This window comes from Drosophila nasuta, chromosome 3 (assembly GCF_023558535.2).
Source record: "Drosophila nasuta strain 15112-1781.00 chromosome 3, ASM2355853v1, whole genome shotgun sequence".
NCBI classification, from domain to species: Eukaryota; Metazoa; Arthropoda; class Insecta; order Diptera; family Drosophilidae; genus Drosophila; species Drosophila nasuta.
Window position 1 is genome coordinate 47331875 of NC_083457.1, and position 13331 is coordinate 47345205.

The 13331-nt window shown below is 34.7% G+C and overlaps 1 protein-coding gene across 1 annotated transcript; it reads right to left on the reverse strand.

Annotated features, from left to right (window-relative positions):
* Window positions 1-1892: 1892 nt before the first annotated feature.
* LOC132788267 (uncharacterized) lies at window positions 1893-12576 on the reverse strand. Its single transcript, XM_060795597.1, has 12 exons — window positions 12397-12576; window positions 10786-10940; window positions 10530-10722; window positions 10117-10468; window positions 9668-9743; window positions 9079-9605; window positions 5648-5816; window positions 4772-4951; window positions 4492-4708; window positions 4079-4430; window positions 2713-2788; window positions 1893-2650 (listed from the first exon to the last, which is right to left on the reverse strand). Exons 1-12 carry the CDS (start codon window positions 12494-12496, stop codon window positions 2120-2122), a joined length of 2928 nt encoding a protein of 975 aa, XP_060651580.1. The 5' UTR covers window positions 12497-12576; the 3' UTR covers window positions 1893-2119.
* Window positions 12577-13331: the final 755 nt, after the last annotated feature.

Below are 13331 nucleotides of genomic sequence, written 5' to 3' on the forward strand. Positions count from 1 at the left end.
GACTTTAATCCAAATTGTTGTCGTAACACACTTGTCTATTTTATGACAACATCTGTACTTTTACCTAGAATTGTTTAATGTACTAATATAATAATTTAATGCACTTTCCGGTTTTGAGCAGCAACTCAGTTTTGTATTTCCATTAATTCTCATTATATTTCTATTAAGGTGCTTAAACAAAGTATTTATAAAGTGACACCCGCGCCGTTATTATTAACATGTTTTGTAGTTAAAAAGGAAATTCGGAAATATTATTTGGATTTTAAATGTTTCCTTTATTTTTTATCCTTTGTCCATTTAATAACGAGCCCAATTCGCAATACCTTCCATAAAAAACATGCTAAACTTATCTTGATCAAAATTTATATTTAATTCAAGACTCTTTCTAATTTTTATAAATTATAAATATGTTATATTCTTTATTCAAAATACCATAAAGAAAGTTAACATTGGCTTTTAAACTTTAGGCATGAGCATGATATAAACTTAAGAGTTGCTTGTTTTTGGCTTCCGTTTTAAGAGTTCCCCCCGATCCAATTAGTGCAGTGCAAACAAACCAAACCACCTTGAGGGAAACCGGGCTAATCAAAAGTTGACCCAAAACTGGTTACAGAATTTAGTAATGAGTCATTGATGCGAAACTGACCTGCAGCATCGCATGCGGTCCACTGGAATCCCCTGCAGAAAGAATGTAAAGAATATTGGTTACTCATGATGATCAAAGTGAACACAATTGATCATGATGTTGTGATGCTAATAACTCGCTCACCTTGTCGCTGAACTGTAAAGAAAGATGAACAACTTTTTGGACTGGTCACCTGTGTTGCTTCTTAGGAGTCATGAATCAATTTGGTACAGTTGAATAAAGTATTACTTTCAATCAGAGTGTTTTTAATTTTTTCTTTACTAATAAGAAGAAGAATCTTTACAGCATATTTTAAAAACCTTAACAGCACAGGGGTAGCAAATGTAAAAAAATAAACCAAATCTCAACACATTTATGATGATTACATACTTTAAATGAGAACATTATTAAAAGAAGTCAGAAAACTTGACAAAGAATATTGAACATTTTTGGTATTTATCACAATCTATCAATTACTTTACTTGACTTATGGAGAGCATGCTCTTCTTCTATCAATTGACTCGATTTGCGAATTACTCTCGGAATTGTTCGACTAACAATTGGCAAACAATTGCGGTCTATTTTGCGCCCTCCTCAATTGTGTTTTTATTTGTGATCTACGATTTGTGGGTTGCTCCATTGTAAGCCTCTTGACTGTTGATGCTGATGCCGATCTTACTAATGTTATTTCGCAATCAGGGCAACCCTGTGACCCTGCGATCCTCTGCCTTTTTCGCAATTGCTGTCAATGAGGATATTTCAGCTAATGATGAAATTTACACCCTTACCCTTACACCCAACCATTCTTTAGTGAAATTGCAAATCGTATTTCGCATGAAAATTTCTAATTTCATATGCAAATTTTATCCTGATGATAAAATAGAAATAATGTTGTGTTGTGCCAGATTAATTGAAAATTCAAAGAAAGTGTTAGGATAACTGACCTTCAAGCATCTGCGTGATTGTAATCAGGCTAAAAGGATCCACCTACAATAGACACATGCCGTATGCGGCTTTGTAGGAAAATCAGTAAGGGAAATGCAGCTATACCAAAGGGGGAAATCTGGAGTTGGCGCCAAAAGATGCAATAGAAGACCGCAGATTATATTTAATTTCTTTTGTGTGTCTTACTAACATACAATTTAAATGCAGCTCATGTCTGGAGTACACGCATTTACCCTTTAGGTTGAACAACCCCTCAATGTCTTGGCGAGATCATTACCAAGCATGATTGATGAACCGAACCGAACCGAAGCGAAGCGAACCGAACTCTTCTCTTTCTTTTGCCCCTATTTGCATAAGTCTTAAAGGCGCTGCGTCCAAGCATTCGGCTCAGGGATTAAATCGCGTTGAGGTCATGAGAACAAAGCCAAGGACAAAGAGGAACACAGTTTATGTAAATATTAGAAATGCGCTTCAGTATAATTATTATTTACATCAATTCGAACGTAAGCTACTGCATATAGATTAGACAAAATAACTTTCAGTTTCAGTTCATGACATCTCCCGCACCTTATCGTTTATCCAGTCCATGAAGTATTGTGTGCTCGTATAGATTCCGGGTGTATTCGGCCTGGCACAACCATAACCATAGGCAACAATTCCAATCAGATAAAATCTGATTTCACCATTATCTAATTGCTCGGAGGTCATTAGCGGACCACCTGAATCCCCTTGGCAAGAGTCTTTGCCACCAGCTAAAGTGCCAGCACAGAGTATGGCTTTATCGAATTGATTCAAGCTAAAGCTTAGATTCATTGCCTTATAACTGTTTTGGCACACTGAATTCTCCAAAACGGGTATCATTAGCTGACGCAATATTTTTGCACTTCTTCCAAACTCTTGAGTATTACCCCAGCCAATGACAATGGGGTTTGTATCCACATAAGACTTGGCACGCAAGATGGGAGAGTTGGGCAAACAAATGGGCTTCATTATATTTGTAAACTCCACATTGCGTTCTAAGTAAAGCATCGCTATATCGCAGCGACCGTCTGTCTTATTGTAATTGGAATGGGACACATTCTGTTAAGAGGAAGAAACCTTAATTAGAAGGAAAGTAAATAAAGTGGAGGAGTGAGGAATACCTTGACTATGTTGATGTCCATGTGCGTAGTGTCAGTGTCGGTAGAAAGATCGTGCTCTCCGAGGCGCACAAACGAGCTAAAATAAAGAGTCTAAACTAATTTAATATTCCAACTATATATAATAAAACAAGTAAGAAAGCTACAGTCGAGTGTAGTCGACATTTTGAATAAAAGATTTATATTTTGCGATATTTTCCTTAAAATATACCGAATATTCTGCAAAAATACTAAAAATATACCAAGCGGTATATTTCGTATATCGATATAGTACCGCATTGAAAATATACCATAGACGGATTGTCAGCCAAAGTAACTAAGACCCCTAGTAAGTAGGCGTTTTTGCCCATACAAAAGTATTTCTTTAATAACTTCGACAATTTTAATCTGATCGCAATTTTCAGGAATCATAACTTCTATACTAGTTATTGCTTTAAAATTACGCTAGTTATTCGATTTTTTTGATTTGCGGGGGCGGAAGTGGGCGTGGCAAAAATTGTAAACAAACTTGATTTGCGTGCAAACATAACAAATGCTGTCGAAGAAAATTATAGCTCTATTTCTTATAGTCTCTGAGATCTAGTCTTTCATACGGACGGACGGACAGACAGACAGACGGACATGGCTAGATCGTCTCGGCTGTTTACGCTGATCAAGAATATATATACTTTTTAGGGTCGGAGATGCCTCCTTTTACCTGTTACATACATTTCCTGCCGTCACAAAGTTATAAAATACCCTTCTACCCTATGGGTAGCGGGTATAAATATAATAATATGTGAATAATTACAAAAACTTAGATGATATTCACGAAACATTTTTCTATTGAACAAATCTGCAGCTGCTGCTGTTATGGTATATTTTTATACCAAATTTCATATTTGGTATATTTTAGTATCTATTGGTATGGTAGATTTTAATAATGATATATAATATAATATAAAATATATAATATATAATATATAATATATAATATATAATATATAATATATAATATATAATATATAATATATAATATATAATATATAATATATAATATATAATATATAATATATAATATATATATATATATATATGATGGTGTCAAACTCTATTAACTTTCTTGTTTGTTTTGTAACATCTAATCAACTTCTTTAATTAATAATGTTGATGTAGAAGAAATAAGAAAAAATACTAAAATATACTAAAGTCTATATTAGGTATATTGATATAAATATACCAGATTGTAAGCTTAAGCAACTATGTAGGCGTTTTTGCTCATACAAAATAAATTCTTCCTCTTTACTGAAGGCACAAAGTTACAATAGTCTATGGGTACCGGGTATAAAAATAAGGAAGCAAGAAACAATTCAAGTCTAGCTCAACTTACAGATTATCCTTTATGCAATGAGCTGCTGTCACCACATGTCTGGCCGTAATCAAAGTTCCGCCACATTTAAAGGTCGAAAGGGAACTATCACCATATCCTAGCAGTGCGATCCAGGGATAAGCACCTTTCATTGCTTCATCGCCGCCCACGATTTTCCTAAAACTGACCAAGTTTGGTTCCCCACAACCCTCTTTTTCAGTGGGCAAGCGACGCGGACCTGGCTCTGTGGGACAACAGACATTTTGGCCGACGTTGTCGCAAAGTAAATTCGAAGCTTTTATAAATTTGACTAGTTCAGGATCGTTTCCCTTAGCCTTTAGCTGATTCAATATGGGCGGACATCTCTTGATGTCTGCAAAATAAAAATCAAAAGATGTTTGGTATTCATGGCTAAAATATAACAATTAACCAACCGATGCATTCTCCATATACTCCGGGTGACAATAGACAACTGTTTAACCGAAGATCTATAGGCGGTGAGATTGACGTGGTTGAGGTTTGTTCTGGTTTTCTGGTTGTTGTGGTTGTTGAGGTTGGTTGTGGTGTTGTGGTTGTTGTTGTTGTTGAGGTCGCTTCTGGTATTGGAAGTATTGTTGTCGTTGTTGTTGTGCTTGGTCTTGTACAACATACCTAAACAAGAGAACACAATATATTAGCCAAATCAATGATATTTCTTATAGATTAATCCTTTACAATTGGATCCCCGTTGACACTCCGCGTTCCACAACTGCGGTGCAAGAAGAGCACATATTGTGTGCCTGCGCGATCGTTTCCAAAATTGTAGACTTCTGTCACCTGGGGGGCAATAGCTGAGCGCCACACAAGTCCCTCGACAGTATTCATGCGTGAAGGACTGCTGTCGACTTTGGGAATCTGTGTAATATAAATCCCCTAACTTAAGATGATAATATTAACATTTAAAACGTAACAAGTAATGGTCTAATTTACTCATAGGTGGAAAAGAAAATAATAAAAGAAAGATTCCAGCTGGTTTTAATACGGAAAGAGAGACGAATATGGTAATAGAAAAAGAAAATTAGGTATCAAATACTATCTGGAGAACGAAACTAATCTTCAAAAAATATTTTTTTAATTCTGATAATAATTGATATTGATATTACTAATATCAAATAGCTCAAAATATTTAATAACTCTGACTAATATTTATTGTATCTCAAGATATTTACAAGATACATGCCTACATCCTGGAGTCTTTTCCTATTTATTTATCTGAATCGGAATTTGCTTAACTTTCCTATTACGTTGATTATTTTTGCAGAATTGTATTATAACATTGTGTCACTATACAGAAGGAAAAATCTTCTTCAGGGTTCACAGCCTAGCCTAGATAGATCTTAGAGACTATACTAGCTAGAACTATTAATTTTGGCGGCAGTACTTGTGTGTGTCCTTGGTGTTGTTGAAGTCAGTGATAGTATTATGTTTGTTATATCTGGAGTTGGGGTTGGATCTATCTGGGACTTCGACGTGGATCTCGTACAACAGACCTAAAGAAGAGTACGCGAATAAGTAAATTATATACATATGTGATAGATTACAATCCGTTACAATTGGTTCCCCGTTGACACTCCGCGTTCCACAACTGCGATGCAAGGCGAGCACATATTGTGTGCCTACGCGATCGTCTCTAAAATTGTAGACTTCTGTCACCTGAGGGCAATCGATGAGCGCCACACAAGTCCCTAGATAGTGTTCAGGCGTCAAGCACTGCTGTCGACTTTGGGAATCTGTGTAATATATAGTAAATCCCCTTGAGATGATAATAGGAACAAAGATTTTTTGAACTTACATATGTATTTAAATAAAAGAAGAAACAAGTTTCTTCTATTTACAATGACATGCAATGACATGCTACTTATAATTAAAAATGATAATAAGAATATATAAATGATTATATTCGCTTTCTAACATGTCTATAAACCGGTAGCATTTTATATATTTATTGGCTAACAAGCAGCACTGCAAATATGTTCACTTATCTATGACGAAACGAAAAAAAAAAAACAAGTAAGATAACTACAGTCGAGTGTGCTGGACTGTGAGAAACCCACTATCCATTTTGAATAAAATCAAAATATTACGGTAATATTTTCAAAATGTACTACAATAATATGCCACAAAAATACTTTAAACAAGTAAGAAAGCTACAGTCGAGTGTACTCGACTGTGATATACCCGCTTTGATTAAAAGCAATATATTTTGCGGGATTGTTCTCAAAATATACCGAATATACTGCAAATATACTAAAAAATACTAAGAATATACCAAATGGTATGTTTGGTATATCGATATATTACACCATTCAAAATATACCATAGACGGCACAATGCAACTCAGACCCCTAGTAAGTAGGCGTTTTTGCCCATACAAAAGAATTTCTTTAATAACTTCCACAATTTTTACCTGATCGCAACCAAATTTCTATGAATCATAACTACTATAGTAATTATTGTATGTACCAAAATTCGCAGCTTATGCTTTAAAATTACGCTTGTTATTCGATTTTTTTGATTTGCGGGGGCGAAAGTAGGCGTGGCAAAAATTTGAAACAAACTTGATCTGCGTGCAAACATAACAAATGCTGTCGAAAAAAATTATAGCTCTATCTCTTATAGTCTCTGAGACCTAGGTGTTCATACGGACGGACGGACAGACACACAGACGGACAGACGGACATGGCTAGATCGTCTCGGCTGTTGACGCTGATCAAGAATATATATAATTTATAGGGTCGGAGATGCCTCCTTCTACCTGTTACATACATTTCTTATCGGCACAAAGTTATAATACCCTTCTACCCTATGGGTAGCGGGTATAAAAATTCTAAAAGTACCCCTGTAGTAAAACTACATTCAAGATATACTATAGACTGCAAAATATGCCAGATTGTCATCCAAAGCATATAAGACCCCTAGTAAGTTATTATTGTAGCGACTCTAGTTTTAAAATTACACTTTTTATTCGATTTTTGTTTATTTGCGGGGACGGAAGTGGGCGTAGCAAAAATTTGAAGCAAACTTCATCTGCGTGCAAACATCAAAAATGTTGTCGAAAAAGTCTAAGTATCTCTAGTGTTTCATACGGACAGACGGACATGGCTAGATCGTCTCGAGTATCGATGCTGTTCAAAAATATATTTATATACTTCATAGGCTCGGAGATGCCTCCACAAAGTTATAATACCCTTCTACCCTATGGGTTGCGGGTATAAAAATTTTTAATCCGGTTGATGACTAAATAAAGATGAGTTGTAAGCTGATTTCCGTTTAATACTGGTACCTTCCAATCGTCCAAAGAACTGCCCCAAAGCGGGCGCGGCAATAGAGATAATTGACATTGATAATACAATCACTTCAAATGATCTAATCATCATTTTTGAATCTCTCTTACTTATATGACTAAACACTAATAGAATTGCAATCTCTGAATCTATTCTGATTATGACGTTATTAAAATTGCACTTTTAATTTCAATAACAAGACCGTCGCCGATCAAATGCGCACGCTATACTCACTCGATTGATGCTAGAACGGGGCTTTATATTAAGTCGATGGAGAACTACGTTGAAACGAGTAGTTCCCAATGGGAAAATTATCGGTAAATTGTGTGAGAGCGCCATTGAGAGAACTTTGAGTGTAACTACAATAAATCGTATACATATGTATGTATATTATTTTATTTCACAGTAATTAATAAGTCGCATTTTATATATTCAGCAAACAATTTTAATGATCATCATGTAGAAATTGTTACCATTTTTCACTTTTCAAAAAAGTCCTTACAGAAATTGGACTGTGACTAATATTTTTAAACTAAAGCGTACCAAAGTTAATACCCAAAATATTTGGATTAAGTTGCAGGTTATTAGTTGACTTAAAGCCAAATTATCTAGGATATAAATCATTTAATTTAATTTAAGCACAATCAAAATGATGATAAATTTGCCAACAACTTAAGTTAACGCAGCTAATGCGTGTGTTTAACATTTGATGTCAGAGCGATCATCCTAAGAGCGATTCGCGTAGAAAATCTTTAGGTAATAGATAGATTAGAAAATTAATTTTAAATCAATTGATTAATTCTGAGTGAAATTAAAATAATCCCCAGCGAGTGTGATTACTTCGAAAATGACAATCTTACATTCCTATATTATATTATTTGACAGATTTTATAATTTCTGTAGAAATTACTTACATACTGTTACAGTGTCAAGTTAACGAACTTTACTCAAGAGAGTTAACATACTCGTAGTAAATTGCTCTCTCAATCTTTTACGACATCTTGTACTTTTATATGAGAGAGTGTATTGTAATAAACCGTTCCGGTTTTATGAAAAATACACTAGAAAAATAGTTTTATAAATACTTTAAGCTCACGATTTTAGTAAAATATTTTTAGCATAACAAGTAAATATATGTATATTAAATGCTAGCCAGGTTGAACGTCATCATCACATAGCTATCCGTTGGAATAATTTTTGTATTTTTGTGGTATATTAATATGTTATTTTTTAAAATTTATATCACAATATTTTGCTTTTATTCAAAATGGGTGGCAGGTAGCTTGCTTACTTCTTTGTAGTTAAGGCTGTCTATTTTCAAAACTTTTCAAGAAACTTTGAGACCTTTGAGTTAGGGATTACATCACGTTCAGTTCAGCGATAATAACCAAAAGGTTTTAAATTATATTACAGACATTGAACTGACGTAATAATATGCTAGTTACACACCGGAGGAAATTGGCGCTATCAAACTGATCCTCAGTAAAATTACGATTCAATAACTTTCTCGGCAAACGACATTTTCCCAAACGGTTATCTGCAGCTCATTTAAGATATTGGCAGATTGGAGCCAAGGCAAAGAGGAACACAGTTTTTGTAAATACTAGAAATGCGCTTCAGTAAATTTATTATTTACATAAATTCAAACTTAAGCTACTGCATATAGATTACACAAACGAACTTTCAGTCCTAGTTCACGGCATCTCTCGTACCTTATCGTTTATCCAGTCCATGAAGTATTGTGTGCTCGTATAGACTCCAGGTATATTTGGCCTGGCACAACCATAGCCATAGGCAACAACTCCAATCAGATAGAATCTGATTTCACCATTATCTAATTGCTCGGAGGTCATTAGCGGACCACCTGAGTCCCCTTGGCAAGCGTCTTGGCCGCCTGCTAAAATTCCAGCACAGAGTACGGCTTTATCGAATTGATTCAAGCTAAAGCTTAGATTCAATGCTTTATAACTGTTTTGGCACACTGAATTCTCCAGGATGGGTATCGTTAGCTGACGCAATATCTTTGCACTTCTTCCAGACTCTTGAGTATTACCCCAGCCAATGACAATGGGGTTTGTATCCACATAAGTCTTGGCACGCAAGCTGAGAGAGTTGGGCAAACAAATGGGCTTCATTATATCTGTAAACTCCACGTTCCGTTCCAAGTAAAGCATCGCTATATCGCAGCGACCGTCTGTCTTATTGTAATTGGAATGGGAGACATTCTTTTAAGAGGAAGAAACCTTAATTAGAAGCAAAGTAAATAAAGTGGAGGAGTGAGGAATACCTTGACTATGTTGATGTCCATGTGCGTAGTGTCAGTGTCGGTAGAAAGATCATACTCTCCGAGGCGCACAAACGACCTAGAATAAATTTCATAAAACTAAACTCATCAAAAATCGCAAACTTTATAAAATTAAAGTACAAGAGTTTATGAATAACGACAAAAATAAATTATTTTTAAACTTTAATGCTTCCAATGGCTCTCATTAAAAATATCATTAAAAAATATATGTATATATATAAAAAATTTGGACACAAATTTACAAAACAAAATTTTTCTTTGTTGCCGCTCCAATGGTATGTTTTATACCTTATTGTACTTTGTGGTATATTTTAGTATTTATTGGTATGGCAGATTGGAAGTGATTCGTTTTTGGTGTTTTTTACATATAGTATAGTATAACACTCGTATATTATGCTGATACTGAACAACTTAAGACTAGCTCAACTTACAGATCGTGCTTTATGCAATGAGCTGCTGTCACCACATGTCTGGCCGTAATCAAAGTTCCGCCACATTTGAATTTCGAAAGGGAAATATCACCATATCCTAGCAGTGCGATCCATGGATAAGCACCTTTCATTGCCTCATCGCCGCCCACGATTCTCCTATAACTGACCAAGTTTGGTTCACCACAACCCTCATTTTCAGTGGGCAAGCGACGTGGACCTGGCTCTGTGGGACAACAGACATTTTGGCCGACGTTGTCGCAAAGTAAATTCGAAGCTTTTATAAATTTGACTAGTACTGGATCGTTTCCCTTCTCCCTTAGCTGATTTAATATTGACGGACATCTCTTGATGTCTGCAAAATAAAAATGAAAATATGTTTGGTTTTCATGGCTAAAATCTAACAATAAACCAACCGATGCATTCGCCATACACTCCCGGTACCAATAGACAACTGTTTGATCGAAGATCCACAAGCGATGAGATTGATGTGGTTGACGTTGGTTCCGGTGTTGTGGTTGTTAAAGTCGTTTCTGGTATTGGAGTTATGGTTGTGGTTGTTGTTGTACTTGTTGAAGGAGGGTCACTTAATGCAGTTATACAACATACCTAAAGAAGAGAACACGAAATATTTACCAAATCAATGATATTTCTTATAGATTAATACCTTACAATTGGTTCCCTGTTGACTTCGCGAGTACCACAACTGATGCGCAATTCAAGAAGGTTCCCTTCAACTATAATTTTCTCCTGGTTGCAATCGGAGAGCCGCACACAAGTCCCTTCTGAGAATTCGGGCGTTATGCACCGCTCTCCACCTTGGGTATCTGAAGAATACAAACAGGCGATGAAAATTAAAGAAAAACTACTTATGGAAATAAGTATTTACCTTAAAAAAGTAATAGGTAATGGTCTAATTTCTTCTTAGGCGAGACTCATCAACACACTATTAAAAAATCAGTAAGAAAGCTACGATCATGTGTGCTCGACTGTGAGATACCCGTTACCCATTTTCAATGAAATCAAAACAGTGCGGAATTATTTTTAAAATATATCAAATTAATATTCTTAAAATATATTATACGTTAGGTTTGATATATTGGTTTAGTAATGCATTTAAAATATATCAGATTGGTAGACAAAGCAACTAAGTTTCGATTATAGTAGTCCATTTTGCCCATTCAAATGTATTTCTAATATAACTTCCACAATTTTTATCTGATCGCAACCAAATACTATACTTATTATTGTAAATTATTACTGTAAATCAATAGTTATTATTGTATGTGCCACAAATCGCTACTCTAGCTTAGGCTAGTTATTCGATTTTTGTTGATTTCGTGGCGGAAGTGGTCGTGGCAAACAGAAAACAGAACGTCATCTGAGGGCAAACGTAACAAATGCTGTCAACAAAAATTATACAAGTATATCTATCTCTAATTGTCGTTTTATACGGACCACCGTTTTATACGGACACACAGAACCCTTACTAATATTTATTACTCGTATATTCTAAAATATTTTCAAGATATAGTACATGCCTACATCCTAGAGTCTTTTCCTTTTTATCTGGTTCAGTCAGATTTGTCACTATGTAAAAAGAGAAGCACTGCTGTCGACTTTGAGAATCTGTACAATATTATATAAACTTGATATGATAATAGAAACAAACCTGTTGCACATACATATGCATTTAAATGAAATAAAAAACTAGGAAAAGTCAAGTTTCTTTCACAATGAGGTGTTATTGGAAATGATTATAAGATTATACTATATAAATTATTGCAAGTGCTTTTGATGGGCAGCCATTCAGGCGAACGAATCGATTGTCAACTATTGTCCCGACTTGTACATCGGATCTTGTATATCATATATACTTGAATTAAGCAAATGGAAATACTAAACCAGAAATTCTCTGCACAAAATAAATTGGTATTTTGCGTAATTAAAGCCTTAAATGATTTATATATCCCAAATAAATATTAATTATCCATTATTATAAGTCCATTTAGTATTTTCATTTTGTAGCTCCAAAGACATTTAGTATTTGACAACTGCAAACAGCGTAACATAGTAAACTTTTTTTTTTTTGTAGTTGCCAATCCAAATCACAGTTTTCACAACTTATATATTTATTCGCTTGTAAACTGCACTGAAAATATGTTCACTTTTCTATGACGGAATGAAAGAATAAATCATTTTCCTGGACTTAATCCGGTTGATGATTAAATTATGTTAATTAATAAATAAAGATTAGGTTGTAAGTTGATTGCCGTTTAATACTGGTATTTTCCAATGGTTCATAAAACACGCCCAAAGTGGGCGTGACAATACAGATAATTGTCATCGATAACACAATCACTTCAAATGATATAATCTTCATTTTTTGAATCACTTTTATATAATATATCTTTTCTGATTAGGACGTTATTAAAATTGCACTTTTAATTTCGATAACAAGACCAACGCCGATCAAATGCACACGATATACTCACTCGATTGATGCTAGAACGGGGCTTTATATTAAGTCGATGGAGAACTACGTTGAATCGAGTCGTTCCCAATGGGAAAATTATCGGTAAATTGTGTGAGAGCGCCACTGAGAGAACTTTGCATGAAACTACAATAAATCGTATACATATGTATGTATAATATTTTCTTTCACAGTAATTAATATTATCAAGCTAAAGCGTACCAAAGTTAATACCCAAACAAGTAAGAAAGCTACAGTCGAGTGTACTCGACTGTGAGATACCCGCTACCCAATTTGATTAAAAGCAATATGTTTTGCGGCATTGTTCTCAGAATATACCGAATATACTGCAAATATACTAAAAAAATACTAAGAATATACCAAATGGTATGTTTGGTATATCGATATATTACACCATTCAAAATATACCATAGACGGCACAATGTGCTAGATTGACGGCCAAAGCAACTCAAACCCCTAGTAAGTAGGCGTTTTTGCCCAAACAAAAGTATTTCTTTAATAACTTCCGGGAATCATAACTACTATAGTAATTATTATATGGACCAAAATTCGCAACTCTAGTTTTAAAATTACGCTTGTTATTCGATTTTTTTGATTTGCGGGGGCGGAAGTGGGCGTGGCTAAAATTTGAAACAAACTTGATCTGCGTGCAAACATAGCAAATGCTGTCGAAAAAAAAAATTATAGCTTTATCTCTTATAGTCTCTGAGATCTAGGTGTTCAT

What these genes read in the sequence shown, in the direction of transcription:
- LOC132788267 (XM_060795597.1), bottom strand. Translation starts at nt 12,496, where the DNA reads ATGAAGATTATATCATTTGAAGTGATTGTGTTATCGATGACAATTATC. An exon ending in AAGTCAACAGGGAACCAATT is followed by an intron (nt 10,723 to 10,785) that starts GTAAGGTATTAA and finishes TCTCTTCTTTAG; the next exon opens with GTATGTTGTATAACTGCATT. An exon ending in GATAAGGTACGAGAGATGCC is followed by an intron (nt 5,817 to 9,078) that starts GTGAACTAGGAC and finishes AGATTCCCAAAG; the next exon opens with TCGACAGCAGTGCTTGACGC.